Below are 17,499 nucleotides of genomic sequence, written 5' to 3'. Positions count from 1 at the left end.
TGTGCGGGCGGGGCGGGGCGGGGCGAGCGGCGCGGAGAGCCACACCCGGGGCGGGCAGGGAAGGCGGCGGCGGCGGCGGCGGCGGCGGAGCGCGCGGGGCGATGGACGACATCTTCACGCAGTGCCGCGAGGGCAACGCGGTGGCCGTGCGCCTCTGGCTGGACAACACCGAGAACGACCTCAACCAGGGGTGGGTGAGCGGCCGGCGGGCGGGTGGGCTGGGACCGCGCAGGAGAGAGACGGGGCCGGCGGCGCCTTCCGGCCGCGCGGCTTTTTTGGGAGCGCAGCTGCTGAGCCGCCGGCGGGCTTGGAGGGAAGAGCCGGGCGAGCGGGGAGCCTGGTGGCGGCGGCGGCGGCACTCCAGCCGGCGGCTGTACCAGGCCTCTCCTCGGTGGGCGCTGGCCCCGCGGGCTCTCCGCGTAACGCCCGGCCCAGCGGAGGCGAGGCGGGGGCCGGGGCAGGCCGGAGCGCCTCCCTGTCCCGCTCCGATCTCCTTTTAAGGGCCGCCCAATGGCGCTGGCCGCAGAAGAGGGAAGGAGGGCGGGCAGGAGTGGTTGGGCGCTGCCTCCCTCCCTTCCTCCCGCGACCGCTTCCCTCGCTTCCTGCCTCCCTGCCAGGGACGACCATGGCTTCAGCCCCCTGCACTGGGCTTGCCGCGAAGGGCGCTCCAGCGTGGTGGACATGCTGGTTATGCGCGGCGCCCGCATCAACGTCATGAACCGGGGAGACGACACCCCCCTACACCTGGCCGCCAGCCACGGGCACCGCGACATCGTCCAGAAGGTGGGGACCCCCGGGCACCCTGCCTGGAGGCTGCAGCTCCCTGCCCGGGTGGGGGGAGGGAGTGGCATGTAGGCGGCGGGGGGGGGGGAGGGAGCTGTTGCGGTCGGATACCCTGATCCTCCCTTCTCTCCCGGTGCAGCTGATCCAGTTCAAGGCAGACATCAATGCCGCCAACGAGCATGGCAACACCCCTCTCCATTACGCCTGTTTCTGGGCCCAGGAGCAGGTGGCGGAGGTGAGTGGGGACTCCTAGGGGCCTGTGCCGAGCCTGGTCGTAACCCCAGGTCGGTTGGGTTGTGAGTAGCGGCTGTCTCCCTGTTTCACCTTCCCTCCCTGTTGCTGCCAGGACCTGGTAGCCAGTGGGGCGCTGGTCAGCATCTGCAACAAATACGGAGAGACGCCTCTGGACAAGGCCAAGGAGCCCCTGCGGGACACACTGAGAGGTGCGCCTTCTTCTAGCTGACCTCTGATGCCTTCTTCCTTCTGCTCCTGCTCCTTGGTGGGGAGGACAGAGTTAGCCTGTGGACCTGCCTCGTTGGCCAGCGCCAAGAGTGGTTCTTTTCCTTGTGGCCCCTTGTGTGAAGCTGGCCACCAGGTTGTCGCCTCAAAACTCGGGCAACCCAAGTTTGGTGTAGAGCTCTTAAGAATTTCATTCCTGATTTTGGGAGAGGCACTTCTCTGCCCATTTGAAAATGCAAATCAAGTAATTCATTCTGAATAAAAATCACTTATTAGGGAGTAGTCACTGTGAGAGAGACCCAAGTGTCCTCATGAACCACCATTGAGCCAGCAATGGGTTGTAGCTGCCAAAATAGCCAACACAATCCTGGGATGATGTCAAGAGAAGTGCTAGCACCACTTTATACTGCACTAACGAGAAGAAACTGTGTCCAGTTCTGGTCACCCCGACACCAAAAAGATTCTGAGCCCTAGAAAACAGGCACAGGAGAGCAACAAAGATGAGGAGGAGTCTGGAAGTACGATGAACCTTGCAGGAGAGACGGGCAGCATAGAAAATGAAATGAGTAAAGATTGAGGGAGCCTATTGAAGAGAAGGACAACTCCCTTCTAGTACTCGAGGTGCCACCACAGAGAAGAGGGGGCTGACATTCTCCAGAACACTGAAGGCAGGACAAGAAGCGACAGGTGGAAATTTGTGAGAAAGGGAGAACAATTATTCAGTGGAGCAACCTCCCTCCCAGAGCTGTGGATGCTCCTTTGCTGGAGGTTTCCAAAAAGAGACTGGACAGCCATTTAACCGGGGGTTTTGTATAAGGTCTCCTGCTTTGAGCAGGGGTTGGACTGGAAGACCTTTGACGTCCCTTCCAGTCCCAGGAGCTTGTCTTCTGGGTGCATTCACACTTGGTCGTAAGGCAAAAACTGGGTCCCCCCCAAACCCAGAGATCTTTCAGTCCCATCTTGGCGTTTGCTTCCCCCCCCCCATTTCCTTGGGTAAATTCAGGGAAGGGTGGTGGAAGGAGCGGCCAGAAGAGGGAAGGGGGGGTCAAGCTCTCCGGCCTCCCTGACTGCTCCCTCTGCTGTTCTAGAGCGTGCAGAGAAGTCCGGCCAAAGCCTGACCCGCGTCCCCTACAAAGACACATTTTGGAAAGGCACCACGCGGACTCGACCACGTAAGGGTGGCCTTCCCAGAGGGAGGCAAGCGGGGCTTGTGGGTCAGAGCTGGGGGCCGAGCTGGAAGGTCCTGACCCTCTCCTGGGCCTTTCTCCTTTCCTAGGGAACGGGACCCTGAACAAGCTGGCGGGGATTGACTTCCGGCAGTTGAGCCTGGGCCACAAACTCAACGAAAACCAGTCTGGAGAGGTGCTGTTTCCAGCTCCCCTGCCCTGCCCTCTCCCGGCGCAGATGGGGAGGGGGCTCCCCCGTTCCTGCCCCAGCCGGGTCGGCCAGGTGCCCTGACCCCTCCGCTTCCCTGCAGCTCTGGAAGGGGCGCTGGCAGGGGAATGACATCGTCGTCAAGGTCCTCAAGATCCGCGACTGGACAACCCGGAAGAGCCGGGACTTCAACGAGGAGTACCCCAAGCTCAGGTGTGGCAGCAGCAGCTGAACGGGGTAGGGTGTATGTGTGTAGGACTGGGGGGACTCTGTCCTGCCCCCCTCGCTCTCAAGCGGCACCCGGGCCTGCCTTTGGGTGTGACAAAGCTGACCTGAGCCGTCTCTCCCCACAGGATTTTCTCCCACCCCAACGTGCTGCCGGTGCTGGGTGCCTGCCAGTCGCCCCCTGCTCCACACCCCATCATCATCACCCACTGGATGCCCTACGGCTCCCTTTACAACGTGCTGCACGAAGGCACCAGTGAGTCTGGCCACTGGCTGGGGAGGGGGCTCCTTACAGCCCAACAAGGGGGGGAGGTAGCAGAGGCCCCGAAGTCACTGACCGGCTACGTGGAACGGTTGGCCACACCACACTAGGCCGTTCCCACAACAGAAACAACTCCCAGGTTGCAACTGAGCTATGTCTTATGGAAGCTGAGGACCAGCTGGGTCAAAGTATGCCATGCAATCCCCCCCAAATTAAAATAGCTTGTCCCAGGGCATCCTGAAGCATCCCTTTGACCCTGTCCATGGGGGAGGAGGGCGATGTCCGGCACCTCCCTTGCATTAGGTCTGTTGGGCATAAGCAAGCAGGAAGAGGAGTTTACTTCAAAGCACTCCAGCTTTATTCCATGCTACCCTTGCCCAAGAATCTCCTGATGGTCAAGGCAAATTGGCACCAGGTAAGACTCAACTTGCAGGGTGTGTGTGTGAGCTGGATTTGGAGCTCTTGTGGGAGTGTAGATAGTCATCCAAAGTGATGCATTGACCGACCCAGCCCTTGGCCTCTGCCTGGTTATCTACTGCACGTCTGCAGTGGGCTGCTCTGTGAGAGGCTGGTCTTCGGAGGGCCAGTGGGCAGCCCCTCTCTGGGAATGGAATGTTCCTCTTCTGGGGGGATGGGGGGGTGGCCCTCTTGTAGCTTTTTTCCTTCCTCCTCTGCAGTCCTGCGGAGTAACCCCTGCTGAATCGGAAGCCCCAATTTCTCTGGGCGCAAAGTGACCCTGCTGGCTTACTGGAAAGTATTTCCACTGCTGCCAGTGAAAAAACAGTGAAAGTACAGCTGCCAAAACTGTGAGATTTTGATGCCCATTTGCCTGAAACTCCTCAGAGAATTGTGGAAGGGCAGTGGGCTCAACGTCTCTACAAAAAGTGAAGTAAAAAAGGCTAGAAGGAAATTCAGAACAAATCACTAAAAGAGAAAGTCCAATAGGCAACTGACCTGAAGATGGCTTGGACACATTCACAGCTGGGACACCCCTGCCCAGGCCTGAATTGACACCACCCCTTGCCCACGGAGCCTGCTTGCTTTTTCTCGCTCGTTCTAATTTTGGGCGTGACTTTGTGCCCTTCAGCCAAGCTTCGGCTCGGCGGGAGTGGCTGCCACCCCAGGTGCCCATTGCAGGAAGGAGAGGCTCCTTTCCACCCCTGTGGGTGAGCTTAACTCGCTGTCCAAGGAGCAAGTCTTCCCCAGGGATGATGGCCGGATGGGAACGTGGGGCGAGAGGCGTTCCTGGCAGCCGAAGCGGGGCATCCAGGTGACTGGGCTGCTCCAAGCCTGACTGGGAGCCGTGCCCTGAGTGGGTCAGGACTTGCCCGAGAGGGGCTTCGGGTCATCAGTTCAGAACAGGGAAAGGCTCTGTGCCCCAAGGTGTTGTGCTTATTTTCCCATCTGCCTGTGGGGCTCAGCTTTTGCCCCACTGCAGAGGAGATGCTTGGGCACCCCCGCTCCCTCTCTTGGCCCAGGGCAGGCCAGGCTCACTGGACAGGAAGGCAGATTCTGATAAACCCTTAGAAAAAACATGGGGGGGGGGGTTTAAGAACAGCTTGGCATCAGAGCCAATACCCCGGAGGGAGGGGCGGAGCCCCTTGGTTGAATTTGGCTCCCTCCCTAAGGAGGGGGGCAGGATGGTCTCCAAGGCAGGTCCCAGGTTTCCATTTCGTAACCTCCCATTCACCCAAGATGACCCTCCCACGTCCCCAGGGGCCCCTACCCTTCCTGCCTTCTCTCTCCAGACTTTGTGGTGGACCAAACGCAGGCGGTGAAATTCGCCCTGGACGTCTCTCGGGGAATGGCCTTCCTGCACACCTTGGAACCGCTCCTCCCGCGCCACTATCTTAACAGTCGTGGCATTATGGTCAGTTGGGGGCAGGGAGGGAGTTTGGCACACCGGGCAGAGCGGACTCAGGGCACAGCCTCACCCGTCTCTTGCCCAGAACAGATAGACGAGGACATGACGGCCAGGATCGGCATGGCGGATGTGAAGTTTTCCTTCCAGTGTCCGGGCAGGATGTATGCCCCAGCTTGGGTGGCACCAGAAGGTGAGCGGGAGGTGGGGGGAGCAAGGGCTTCTCTGCTTCCCCAGCCGAGCCCTTCCGCAGCTTCTCCCAGGCAGCTCCTCCAACCCCCCCCCCCCCGTCTCCTCACAGCTCTACAGAAGAAGGCCGAGGAGATTAACCGGCGCTCAGCAGACATGTGGAGTTTTGCGGTGCTCCTCTGGGAACTGGTGACCCGGGAAGTGCCATTCGCTGACCTCTCCAACATGGAGATCGGCATGAAGGTGAGCTTTGGGGGAGGACGAAAGGGCCTTGCCCGGCTGTCCAGCGGGTGCCAGCAGGTTCTGGTGTCTCTTTGCAGGTCGCCCTGGAGGGGCTGCGACCCACCATCCCCCCCGGCATCTCCCCTCATATTTGCAAGCTGATGAAGATCTGCATGAATGAAGACCCTGCCAAGCGCCCCAAATTTGACATGATTGTCCCTATTCTTGAAAAGATGCAGGAGAAGTGAGGGGCCCGTCTGGCAGCTCCTGGCCGGCCCTAAGTGCCTTCAGGAAGAGCTGCGGCCCGGAGGGCTCCCTGCGCACGGTACGGATGGGGGGGCTGCCCGTTGAGAGCAGGCCCCGGCAGGGCGCTGCTCAGCCTTGCACCCTCCCTTCTGCCTTCACGCCCCGCATCATCTCCGGCCACCTCTTGTGCCAAGACCACCCAGCACTCCCTCCTGGCTATGCTACCGTTTTTTATATTTTCTACACAGCCCCAGGACAAAGTCCCCTGTGGCCCAAATAAACAGCTGTCACTGAAGGAGGGACTTCTGTGCTGCTTCCGCAGGGAGGGGATCCAGGCCATTAAGGGCTGCCCGGCTGAGTGCGGGCAAGTGTATCTGCAAAGGCAGCAGCATCCGGCCTCTCTGGCCGGGATCCTTTGGCCACAGAGATGCTACTGGTCTGCGAGGAGCACATTTTCCCCTTGCCAACAGGCAGCCAGGCAGAGCCTCCCCCCCGCCAGAAGAAAAGGCTGCCTGGGAGGGGGGAGGTTGACTTTGCCTGCTGGCTGCCTCCAGCAACTGGGGAAGAGAGGTAGGAGGACACATCGCTCCCCCAAGAGGGAAGCCCCTGTTGCTGACCCCTGGGGGTGGGCACTCTGTAATGATGAAGGCTGTGGGGCACTGGGGATGCTGGCTTAAGGCCCTCCCTGAGGAGGGGGCTGATGCTGGAGGGAGGCACCAGCAAGGTGTGCCCCCATTCAGTGGGTATTCTCTGCCCACCAGCCCTGCTGGCCAGGAATACAGCAGCAGAGCACCCAGTGACAGGGCAGCAGGGGGTCCTACCAGAAACCAAAACAAAGGGGGGGGGGGAGATAGACTTTAATAAAGAATAGGGTGGGGGAAGGACCTTCAGGTGAAATAATGGGGCTTCTTCACGTTGATGCCATACTCGGCCAGTGCAGGGGCCAGATCCTCCATGGTCAGCGTGTGCTTCTTGTCCTGGAAGAGGGAGAGGTGGCAGCAACTGAGGGGTCAACGCCTGCTCCCCAAAGTGCCCCATCCACACCCACCCACCCACCTTGCTCTTGTTGCGGGAGCTACAGGAGGCCGTGCCCTTCATCTTGCAGTGCTGCAGGGCGTCGTTGGCCACGTCCGAGATGAACTTCTGAGCCGCCAGCGAGACCAGCCGGATGCTGCGGGGCGGGAGGGGAGGGAGAGTTGGCTCGGCCCGGCCGGACTCGCCCAGCAGCCCTGGGAGCCCCGCCACACTTACATGCGCGGGTCCGACGCCTCGAAGCCGGCGCGGTTCAGGTAGTAGCCGGTCACGGCGTCCGGGATCTGCAAGCGCGGGGCAAAGTCAGGCGGGAACGGGGCCGCCACCCACCGCCGCCACCCCCGGCACCCACCGTGGGAGTGTAGTCCTCCAGCTGCAGCAGGAAGTCCACGAGCGGCGCGCCGGACGAAGCCGAGCCGAGCGGCGGGGCGGCGGCGGCGGCGGCCTTGGCCTCCCCGTTGGCGGCGCCCGCGTGTGGTGCGAAGACTCCGTTGGGCAGCGGCGGCGGGGGGCCCTCGACGGGCTGCGCCAGGGAGGAGGCGGCGGCGAGGCCTGCGGGCGGGCGGGCGGGCGGCGTGAGAGCGGCCGGGCGGCGCGGGCCCCCTGCCCGCCCCCCCTCCCGCCCCTCCGCGGCCCGCCACTCACCAGCCGCCCCGCCGGCGACCCCCGCCACGCCCGGGCTGCCCTTGGCGCCCGCGTCCCCGGCGGAAGCGGCGAGGGGCGGCGGAGGCGGCGGCGGGAGGGCCGCGGGCGCCGCGGGGCCGGGGTCGGGCTCCGCGACGCCCCCTCCCGTGCCGGACCCCCCGCCGCCGCTGCTGCTGCTAGTGCCCGCCCCGCTGGCGCTCATGGATACGGCGAGCTCCGGCGGCGAGGCGGCTTTTGCGCAGGCGCGCCGACCCCCGGAAGCGGGGCGGGGCGGACGCGGCTCCTCCCCTCCGGCGCCCAGCTCGCGGGGCGGGGTTTGCTCAGGAGGGCGGGCTGGAGGGGGAGGGGGCGGGGCCTCCTTTACGCTCCGGTCCAGAGCCGCCCGAAGGTCCGAGGCAGCCGTGCGGGGCTTCCCTTCTTCCGGCCCGGAACAGCTGGGAGACGGCCCGGCTGATGCCGCCACCAGCACCTGCCGAACTGGGCCTGCAGCCACCGGAGGGAGAGGCCTGAAGGAGCCTGAAGTAACAGTCGCAGCCGCTGCTTCGAGCCGCTTCTGGCACGTCGGGGCAAAACCTTCCATGCCCGGATCCGGTGAGCCCCGCCCGCCCGCTTTCCTTGTTGGCACCTGATTGGGCAGAATCTCGCCAAGCCAAAACTATTAACTTTCTAAGCTGCCCGGACGAATCCGGGGGGGGGGGCTTCCGTGAACCCACCCACCCCCCCGGGGCTCCGCCGCCTCTCGATCCGGGCCTTCCAGTTGGGAAACCGCCCCCCGCCCCACCTGCCGTAAATTGCACTCGATTTCAGCGCAGCTTTTCACCAAATACCCCATAACGAAACATGGACCGAATGGCACGATAGGCGAAGACAGGGGCGGCTTAAAAATAATTTTCAAAACGCCCAATGACTTCTCATCAAATTGGGAAAATATTTTTAGTGACCAAAGGATCAGTCCGAATTCCTTTATTTTTCAGTATTTTTATTAATCATCTTAATGGAGAAAACTTTTCAGATCTGTACATGATACAAAATTGGGTGGGACGAGCACCCGCCTTCCTTTACCTTTGGGACCTGAGGCCGTCATGTCAACTGAGGCCGTCATGTCAAAAAGGGCAAATGTAATTTGAGGCCCAATCAACACAAGCGGTTTCTGCAATGTGCAGCTTCTTAAGATTTTGAGAAATAAGCACTTTGGTTTCTTCTCCTTTATGTGATCTGCCCAGCTGTGGGCAACACATTTTAAGATTCAGAGAACTTGGAGCAGGTTAAAGAGAAGGAGAAAGACGACCAGGGGCCTGGAAACCAAGACAGACTACAAAGAAAGTGGGAATGAGGGGGCCTTGGTGGTCTCTCAGCTTGTTGGCTTCCTTGTCGACATTTCATGATCAAACTGCGTAACATCATCAGTGCTGGAAGGGAGGGAGGGAGGGAGGGGCCTTTTATACGCTATGGCAGCTCGCCCTGTCAGTGCTGGCAGGAGCGGTCCTGTCCTATGGACAATGGAAAGCGCTTAGCCTTCTTCCAGGGCACTTCAGAGTTCCAGGATGCCTTTTACTCGTGTGTGGAAGACAAAACCATGGATTTAAGTTTCAGGAAGGCAGATGACTGGACAGTGGACCTTGCTTTTGGAGAGGTGGGGGTGATGTGGTCAAGCCATGTCTGATAAGGCTTGTATCTGAATTCCTGCCATGATTAGGGCTTGGACCTGACGGCTTCAACAGCACCAACTGACTTGGGATTTGGGACAATTTCTTCCTGGTGGGCCAGGACAATCTCTTGCCCCAAATATAGCTGTGTGATGTGAAGCGTTCCGACCCAGTCCCAAGGTTTCAAAGTGGGCCAGCAACTGTCTGCAGTGCCTAATGGGAAGCTGGTGGGTGGGGCGTTTGTGCTCAATAGAGGATGGGGGTCTGTTGCAAACCTCCCAATGCCCCACATACTGGCAACATCACATTTCACACCTAAAATAGGATTCGGAATTCAAAGCACTTTGAAAACCTTTGCGCAGCACTAACACACCCACGCCCCGCTTCCTTTGCCCCCATGAGCCCCAAAGACCACATTGTATGGCTGGCAGTGGCTGGTCACCAGCCCTTGATCTCTTGGGATTAGTCCCCAACGACCACCTCCTATTCCCACTTGGAAAAGAGGAACCCCTTAGGGCAGGAGAAGGATAACCACCACCCCCATGTGCCACTATAGCCTACCAGTCACTAACCCCCCCCACACATACACCCCGTCCATTCCCCCCCCCGACTGCAAAGCAGACCACCAGCAAGGCCCAGGCCATGTCATGCTAGCCCAGGAGGCCACGCAGCAGCTGAGGGAAATTGGGGGTCCCCCAGCCTGTGACGGGGTCCCAAGCAGGGGCGGCACAGAAGCCTTGGCCTTGCACAGCAGCATCCAGGCAGGACAGATGGCATCCGTGGGTCACCTGGGGGGAGGCAGAGGAAGGAGGGCTTTTATCACCTGCCCAATATTCAGCATCCCGCTCAGCCAAGCCGGCTTCTCTCTTTCTAGTTGCCATGCCGGACAGCAAGATCACAGCCCCAGAGATCGGGCTCCCAAACTGCACCCCCCCCCAGGCACTCACGTCGTAGAGGGCAGTGCTGTTCCCTCCTTCCTGGAGCCGGTACAGGGCAGGGTTGAGGAAGCCCAAGGCAGGCAGCCCTCGCTGCAAGCGCCAGTTGTTGATCAGGGCAATCATGCCCCCCACCACAGGGGTGGAGGCCTGGGGTGGAGGAAAGCAGGAAGGTCACCAGGGGCCAGCAAGCTCCCCCAGCCCAGCAGACAGACAGCCGAGGCCCTGGGAGAAGGCCAGCAGCGAGGGCCGCATACGCACAGAGGTGCCCGAGACCCAGGGCACGGGGACGTGGTTGGTCACCACCCAGTAGTTGTCCGAGAGAGCCGCCAAATCCGGATAGGCTCTGCCTGTGCTGTTGTAATAGCTGGCGGGGGGCAGCCGAGGCGACGTGCTCAGGAAACGCTTCACGGCCGTTACCTGTGGGCAGGAAAAGGGGGCAGCCTGTCTACTGCTCCTCCAGCAGGCTGCCTCCTGCCCCACAAGAACCTCTGTGGGCCGCTTGCCAGCCACGGCTGTTGTGCTTTGCAACCAAAGGCTCTCCCTGCCACTGCTGAGGGACGGGTGGGGGTGGGATGGCTCTGCCTGTTGACTCACCTGGTAGTCGGGCATGGGGAAGACATTGCTGAACCCCCCTCCGCTGATGTAGTCTGCCACCTCCGCGCCTACCAGGAAGGGCTGCCGGAAGGCCGTGCCCCCAACGGTTGTCACGTAAGGGCTGTAAAGCAGGTGAAGCTTTGGGGTCTCCCCAGCCTGGTGCCCGGCCCTCCAGCCACCCATCCGACCCCTGAGGCAGGAAGGAGCCCACCCAATGGGAGCGGGCACCAGAGATGGCTGCCTGCACCACAGGCCAGGCCGATCAAATTCTGCTGCTCTTCACTGCCACCTCCAGCAGCAGCCCCTCGCTCGCCTCCTGCCCAGCCGGCCCCTTCAGAGGAAATGGGATGGGTGCACAAAGGGTCCGAAGAGCCCCCAGCCCCAGGGCCTTTCTCTTCACCTGGAGGCTGGGAAGCTGGGCCGGAAGACATGCTTCTCCCCCGAGACTGCACGGCAGCCGGCCCCAGAGTCACCTGCAGGATGGGGTTAAAGAAACTCTGGTCATTCCTCCTCCCTTTCCAGCCACTTAATTCTTTTATTTATTTGTGAAATTTATTTGCCGCCTATCTCGCCATGGTGTAAGGTAGCTTAAAACAATAAAAAGAAAAAAATGAAGAGTGTAAACAGAAATAAAATAGTAGGACAACAAAATAATGAAAAAGAACACAATGAGGCTCTGTAGATTACACACACACACATTTACATACCTTCACCCATACATATATACACATATACACATATACATATATACATATATATATATAAGGAATATATATATTGTGTTAGGGAGTCGTTTGTCAATAAGGGCGGGTTTCCAAATGGCTGGTAGGCGGGAGGTATCATCTCGCTTGTTATTTAAATTTAATATTTTAATAACAGAATAATCAGAGAAGCCATCGAGATAGAAAAACGCCCACACAGCATGAACAAGCGAGATGATACCTCCCGCCTACCAGCCATTTGGAAACCCGCCCTTATTGACAAACGACTCCCTAACACAAAAAATGATACCAGACCCACACTCACAAAAACCACACAGGATGTCACCACCACACATCCACGCAAAAAGCAAACCCAAAGCCACACCGATGATGAGGCACGACCACAAACCAGAAGCCAGACCACAGCTGCATCATTAGCCACTTTAAACCCCTCCAATCCATACATGAAGCAAACTGACACCCTCCATGAAGAGGAAGCACAACCACGAACGCGAAGCCAAAAAATAGCAAGGCAGCCCAAAATCTTAAACCCCTCTGCAACTCAGACTAACCTGAGCACAACCAAACAGAACACTCCCCCAGCCAATCAGAGCACAGCCAAGCCCCTAACCATTCAGAACACACCTCCACCCAATCAGAACACAGCCAAGCTCCCACCCAATCAGTTCATACCCCCACTGGCAGTTAAAAGGAAGAAACAGCTAAGACCACACATTGCTGCTCAAAGCACGAAGCTGAAAACACCAGCCTGAAGATGACGAATGGAACTTCGTCGAAACATCGCCAAGACACTTCCAATTTTACGCGGGAGAAAACCCGAACAACCAAAGACCTATATATATATATATTCAAAAGATAAAAACGAGCACCAGGAGATAAAACAATTAAATGTTTAATAAATAGATAACCTAGCTTTCGGTATTGCTGCCATCGTCAGGGTGTTAAAAGCCAGAGGGTGGGGGAGCTCGTTTATAAGCACAAACGCAACTCGCCTGCACATGGCTCACAGACCTCGTTATGGGGCCCGGTCGATTGATCCTCCCATCACTCATGTCAGATGTATTTCTGAGTTCTAAGTTCCTGCAGCTGAGACTCAGAAATACATCTGACATGAGCGATGGGAGGATCAATCGACCGGGCCCTATAACGAGGTCTATGAGCCATGTGCAGGCGCGTTTGTGCTTATAAACGAGCTCCCCCACCCTCTGGCTTTTAATACCCTGACTGCCATCGAAAGCTAGGTTATCTATTTATTAAACATTTAATTGTTTTATCTCCTGGTGCTCGTTTTTATCTTTTGAATATGTATACACCCAGGAGACTACGTTCCTCAATTTTTAGGTTAATTTTTAATATATATATATATGTGTGTGTGTGTATGGGTGGGTGGGTGGGTGGGTGAAGGTATACGAATAGCATGTGTATATGTGTGCTATGTATGTGTATGGGTAGATGTATACTTTCTTTTGAGAACAGGTAACAGAATTTCATTTTTAATGTGCTCACAGGACGCTTACAGTAAAAATGACAATAAAATTATCTCTCTAGATATGATAACCAAAAAGATGGGCGGGTGGAGAGCAGGGTGCAAGGGGGGGGAGGCGGAGTGTGCCATCAACCTAGCAGCCCCCTCCAGCGTGGAACCGGCCCGTCTGGACCCCGGGCTAACCAGCAGGGCCAGGTCTTCAGGCTCAGAGGGAAGGAGGTTGGGGCAGATCTTACCCTGGAGGGCAGGCTGTGCCAAAGGGCAGAAGGCTCTTCTTCTGGATCCCGATAGTTGGGAGTTCTTTGACTGATGGGATCCGAAGGAGGCCTTCTCTGCCGGCACAAGTAGGAGGGCTGGCCTGGACCGGTGTGCCACTGAGGGAGGGCTTTAAAGGTCACAAGCAACACCTTGCTGCACTCGGACAGGGAGCAGAGGTGTACTATGGGCCATCCAGCTGAAGCTTGCAAATGGATTTCAAGGGTAGTCCCATGTACAATGCATTGCAGTAGTCCAGACAAGAAAGGACCAGGGCTTAAATAACTTAGTGCAAGACGTGCTGATTCGGAAAAGGTCGCAGCTGGTGCACAAACGGGAGGTGTGCAAAAGCTCTCCCTGTCATGACCACCCCTGGTTCTTCAAGCAGGAGACGCAACTCCGGGAGGACTGAAGTTGTGAATTGGGCCTGGACAGGGAAGTGCAACCCTGTCCATGGTTAAGGATGACAAACAGATCCTGAAGCCCCTCAGTCTTTCTAGGGTTGTGCTGAAGGCTGTTGTCCCCACCCAAGCCCCCACAGCCTCCAGGCATTGTGAGAGGGCAGAAACAGCACCGATTGGGTCACCCTGTGTAGAGATGCGGGGCTGAGCATCAGCCTCTCTCAACCTGGGTGACGGACAAACTCACCCAACCGCCTCGTACGGACGTTGAGCAGGAGAGAGGAGAGCACCAGGCCCTGTGGGGCTGCAAGCGAGTGGCCAGCGGGATGGGCCTCACACTGCCCATCCATACCGGTCAGGACCAGCCTTGGAGAAAGGAGCTGAACCAGCGCAGAACTCTGTTCCAGCCCCAACTCACAGTTGGCCCAAAAGGATGCCATGGCCAACGGTACTGAAAGCCACCGAGATGTCAGATCACCACCCCATCCCGCTCCCACCAAAGATCACCCGGGAGCGCAACCAAAGCGGCCTCCGGGCCTGAATCCCGACTGAAAGAGGTCCAGGAAATCCGTTTCATCCAGGACCCCCTAGAGCTGCCGAGCAACCCCCTTCCCCCCCACTTCCTCAAAAGGAAAGATGGGAGACTGGGTGACAGTTGTCCAGGCAGACGGGATTGAATGATGTTTTTTTCAGGAGAACAAACCAGGATCGAGGAAGTGGGGGAGAAGAGGCCCTCCTTGTGTCCCAGCCAAGGCTTGCCACCCACTGCTCGCCTTGGCATGGCTGCCCTGGCCTCCTGCTTGCTGCCCTGAAGTGGCGTCTGGGCACGGGGCTGGCGGCCCTTTGTTCCCAGCCTGAGGGGGGGAAGCCTGCACGCACCTGAGGCAAACAGGATGCTGATACCGCGGGCGGCTGCCTTCATGAACTCTGTGTTTACCCGCTTCATGTAGGCCTGAGAGAGGCTGTCCTCATCGTCCCCATAGCTGACCGAGTGGACCCACGGCAGCCCACTGGTGTTGCTGAGCAGGAGCAGCCACTGCAGGAAGGGTTCCTGGCTCTCGTGGCGACCTGGCAGGACCACAGAGGAGGAGGAGGAGGAGGAACTGCCTTCATCCAGGCAACCCTCCCTACCTCCACAAAGCCCCTCCCCCACAGCCTCTGGCCTCTCCTGGGGCAGCCAGACCAGATCCCCACTGCTCCTTCTCCAACTGGGCCCCTCAGGAGACACAGCCACCATCAGCTGGCACCTGCCGACCGGCGTTCCCAGCTGAGCCCCACAGAGCTGCACTGGGCTGAGGAGAGGAGAATACCTGCATTGCTGAAGACCCAAGTGGAGATGTTGGCTCCTGTGCTCATGAGATACTCCACGTCCAGACTGGCCTCCAGGCCGGCTGAGCCAGAGCCCTGGTGGCCAATGACGTGGTCGACCTGGGAGTGGTGGGGGAACGTCCTGCCAAACAGCTGCATGAATTCAGCCAGGTCGGCCTGGTGGAAGTACTGCTCTAGGAACTGGCAGAGAAGAAGCCGTGGGGCTCAGCGGGTGCCCTCCAGCACAGCTCAGAGATGAGCACGCTGGGCAGGGATACGGCCTGGCCAGAGCAGCAGCCTAGAGCTCAGCCTGGCCTGAGACGAGCCTGCCAGCCCCCTGACCTCCAAATGCCAAGCGGAAAGGTTGGGCCCCTACCTGGGCACAGGCCTGGCTGTTGTGCGAGAAGTTGCCCACATCCGCCCGGGTCAGGTTGTATCGCTGGCGGAGCACAGCCGGGGTCACGCCCAGGTGGAAACTGGACCGCCCGTCCTGTCCTCCCACTGGCGACTTCTCCATGGCCCAGGCCCGGCTCACCACCTTCTGCTCGGCTGGGAAACGGTGCAGCCCCCCCACTTAGAAGGGGCGAGACAGAAAAAGGAGGTCACTGTTGCCTACAGCAGATGAGGCACATCCAGCAAAACATCAGAACAGAGCCCCCGAATCAGCCGACTCAGCCACCCCCCCCCCGAGGCCCCCTACCAAAATCCACGTGGTCCACTAGCTCCCGATCAAGCTGATAAGGCAGAGGGGACCTTATGATCCTGCGAGCGTCTTTCGCGTAACGGTGGAACTGCGCTCCCGGGAGAAGGCGCTCAGCTGTGCTGCAAGTGGAAATCCAGAGCTCAGGTGCCCCCAGTCTTCTTGCGGGCCGCTCTGCCAGCCTCCCCAGATCTGGCCCAACTCACCTGGCTGGCATCGAGCACTGCAGAAAGTCCAGGGTGCGGACTCTCTGGCAGTCCCGGACCCCGTGAGTCGCCAGCCACGTGTCCACGCTGCCCAGCGTCTGAGGAGAGGGGGAGACCAAGGCGCCCACCTCGGCCAGCGAGAGGAAGTGCCCTGCCAAGGGGTGGATAGAAGAGGCAGGTCTTCAGGGGGTGGTTCTGTCCTACATCCCCACAGGACGTTGGGGGGGAGCTGGTTGTGCAGCCCTCCTCTGTCCCTCAGCCCCCCCCTCCAGCAGCTCTTCCAGGTGACCAGTCACTGTTGGGCAGCAGAGCCCCCCATGGCACGTCTTGTCAAAGGCTGCCCTGGACTCTAAAATTCCCAGACCTTTGAGGCAAAGTTCCCTGGAGCCACCGTCCCTCCCGCCTCCTTCCAGAAAAGACCCCCCCAATGACCCCACCCCCAGGAAAGAGGCGGCTGCCGGCTGGATAAGCAAAGTCCAGGGGGTCTCCTATGGCCTCCCTAGGCCGGCCTCCCCAGGAGGAGACGGCGGCTGGGTGGTCGAGGCTCCTCAACCAGACACCCTCTCCCGCTTCTAAGGTCCCGGGCTATCGGGCTGGAAGTCGGATCTGGGCCCCCCAAAAGCAGCTCCCCCAGACAGGCGGGGGTACGCAGCCGGAGCCGCAGCAGGCGCCCGTACCGTAGTCGGGCGAGTCGGGTGAGGAGACGCGGCGCACCAGCTCGCTCAGCCGCTCCACGTTCCGTTGCCGAAGCGCAAAAGTCAGGCTCAGCCGCTCTGAGGGGGCCGCGCGGCCCAGGGAGGACCACCCTTCGGGGATCCTAGAGGGAGACGGAGGTGGTCACGGCCCGGGAGCCCCGGCAGTTCTGCAGGGGCGGGGAGGAATCCAGCCCCGGCCGGCCAAGCTCCTGCCAAGCCAGCAGCCCCTCCCGTCTTCATCCTCGAGCTTCTCGCTCACCGGAAGGGCTGGTCCGGCTCCGGAGCCAGGGCGGCGGCGGCGCTGGAGCGGAGGAAGGCTGGCGAGAGAAACAGCAGCAGCAGCAACGGCGGCAAGTGGCGGCGTCTGGACGGGGCGGGACGGGGCGGCGGAGGGGGATCCAGACAGGCGAGGACGACCGGCCGCCCCCTCCGGCCGCCCCCCTCGGACCGACCGCTGCCCACCGCTCTCGCTGCGCCCCGGAACTCCGTCCGCGCCATCCCAACCGAAAGTGCCCCTAGTCAGGCGCTTGCTGTCACGTGACTGGGGGCGGACGGCGAGGGGGCGGAGATTGGCGGCCCTTTGCGCGTGCTCAGAGGCTGCGCTAAGGCTCCGGCTCCTCCCGGCGGCGGGTGCTGTGGCTTCCGGCGGGGGGAGGGGTTCGGCCGGTGCGGGTCTTTCGAGAGCCGTCGGGGAAGCTCCCTCTTCTCTGGAGCGATTCCTCGGGCGGGACTCGCTGCTTGGAGGAGCCCTTCTCCTTCTGCAGTTGCGCGTCCCCCCGTCGGACAGCAGCGACGACGGCGTCCCCCCCCCCGTCTCGCCTTCGTTACCGCAGACGCTGCTGGCCTGCGGGGGGGGGCGAGGGGGATTCATTCCAGGGAAGAGCGAGTCCGAAGCTCCGCTGCAGCACTCGGGGAGCCGCGGGGCCCGGAGAAGGTGGACAGAGTCGCCCTGGGAGGATCGGTGCCTCCCCCGGCGGCTCCTGCGCAGAGTTGGGATGGTGGGGCGGCCTGGCCCGCCGGAGGACTGGGGTGGGCCCCGTCCGGGATCCATCTGTGCTGGAGAGTAGCTGAACTGCCGGTCTTCAAGCGGACCTCGCATACCTTCCCTTGCTCGTCTCCATCCGCAGCCCAGCTACAAAATGCAGAATACCAGAGTTGGAAGGGACCTTGGAGGTCATCTAGTCCAGGGCTTTTCAACCTTTTCACCCATTGTACCACTTTTAGGATACAGCAACATCCAAGGGCCATCA

At 59.9% G+C, this 17,499-nt stretch overlaps 3 protein-coding genes across 3 annotated transcripts; 1 reads left to right on the top strand and 2 right to left on the bottom strand.

The window, feature by feature from the left end:
- The first annotated feature begins 32 nt into the window (after positions 1 to 32).
- On the top strand, positions 33 to 5,916 carry ILK (integrin linked kinase). The gene is made up of 12 exons (XM_039348006.1): positions 33 to 190; positions 618 to 783; positions 923 to 1,018; positions 1,130 to 1,226; positions 2,331 to 2,414; positions 2,519 to 2,604; positions 2,720 to 2,829; positions 2,970 to 3,097; positions 4,852 to 4,973; positions 5,058 to 5,157; positions 5,266 to 5,396; positions 5,474 to 5,916. The coding sequence occupies exons 1-12, from the start codon at positions 102 to 104 to the stop codon at positions 5,621 to 5,623; spliced, it is 1,359 nt and encodes a 452-aa protein (XP_039203940.1). The 5' UTR covers positions 33 to 101; the 3' UTR covers positions 5,624 to 5,916.
- Positions 5,917 to 6,461: 545 nt separating this feature from the next.
- Positions 6,462 to 7,546, bottom strand: TAF10 (TATA-box binding protein associated factor 10). The gene is made up of 5 exons (XM_039348051.1): positions 7,299 to 7,546; positions 7,006 to 7,205; positions 6,873 to 6,937; positions 6,678 to 6,792; positions 6,462 to 6,598 (listed from the first exon to the last, which is right to left on the bottom strand). The coding sequence occupies exons 1-5, from the start codon at positions 7,498 to 7,500 to the stop codon at positions 6,509 to 6,511; spliced, it is 672 nt and encodes a 223-aa protein (XP_039203985.1). The 5' UTR covers positions 7,501 to 7,546; the 3' UTR covers positions 6,462 to 6,508.
- A 714-nt stretch (positions 7,547 to 8,260) lies between these two features.
- On the bottom strand, positions 8,261 to 16,796 carry TPP1 (tripeptidyl peptidase 1). The gene is made up of 12 exons (XM_039347936.1): positions 16,509 to 16,796; positions 16,232 to 16,371; positions 15,555 to 15,705; positions 15,349 to 15,470; positions 15,025 to 15,221; positions 14,651 to 14,849; positions 14,220 to 14,408; positions 10,877 to 10,949; positions 10,477 to 10,597; positions 10,141 to 10,299; positions 9,892 to 10,029; positions 8,261 to 9,732 (listed from the first exon to the last, which is right to left on the bottom strand). The coding sequence occupies exons 1-12, from the start codon at positions 16,745 to 16,747 to the stop codon at positions 9,595 to 9,597; spliced, it is 1,866 nt and encodes a 621-aa protein (XP_039203870.1). The 5' UTR covers positions 16,748 to 16,796; the 3' UTR covers positions 8,261 to 9,594.
- Between the last annotated feature and the right edge of the window lie 703 nt (positions 16,797 to 17,499).

Source organism: Crotalus tigris, unplaced genomic scaffold, assembly GCF_016545835.1.
Source record: "Crotalus tigris isolate CLP2741 ecotype Arizona unplaced genomic scaffold, ASM1654583v1 scf7180000017560.2302168, whole genome shotgun sequence".
In the NCBI taxonomy this organism is placed as follows: Eukaryota; Metazoa; Chordata; class Lepidosauria; order Squamata; family Viperidae; genus Crotalus; species Crotalus tigris.
Note: the sequence above shows the minus strand (reverse complement) of the source record. Positions and strands in the feature narration are given on the sequence as shown.

Excerpts from the sequence above, each read along its gene's own strand:
- TPP1 (XM_039347936.1), bottom strand. The coding sequence starts at position 16,747 with ATGGCGCGGACGGAGTTCCGGGGCGCAGCGAGAGCGGTGGGCAGCGGT. Across the intron at positions 14,409-14,650 it reads TTGGGTCTTCAGCAATGCAG|GTCGCCACGAGAGCCAGGAA; the intron begins GTATTCTCCTCT and ends TGGTCCTGCCAG. Across the intron at positions 10,598-10,876 it reads CCCAGCTTCCCAGCCTCCAG|CCCTTACGTGACAACCGTTG; the intron begins GTGAAGAGAAAG and ends CCTGCTTTACAG.
- TAF10 (XM_039348051.1), bottom strand. The coding sequence starts at position 7,500 with ATGAGCGCCAGCGGGGCGGGCACTAGCAGCAGCAGCGGCGGCGGGGGG. Across the intron at positions 6,793-6,872 it reads GAGGCGTCGGACCCGCGCAT|CATCCGGCTGGTCTCGCTGG; the intron begins GTAAGTGTGGCG and ends CCCGCCCCGCAG. Across the intron at positions 6,599-6,677 it reads GCTCCCGCAACAAGAGCAAG|GACAAGAAGCACACGCTGAC; the intron begins GTGGGTGGGTGG and ends TCCCTCTTCCAG.
- ILK (XM_039348006.1), top strand. The coding sequence starts at position 102 with ATGGACGACATCTTCACGCAGTGCCGCGAGGGCAACGCGGTGGCCGTG. Across the intron at positions 1,019-1,129 it reads CCCAGGAGCAGGTGGCGGAG|GACCTGGTAGCCAGTGGGGC; the intron begins GTGAGTGGGGAC and ends TGTTGCTGCCAG. Across the intron at positions 1,227-2,330 it reads CCTGCGGGACACACTGAGAG|AGCGTGCAGAGAAGTCCGGC; the intron begins GTGCGCCTTCTT and ends CTGCTGTTCTAG.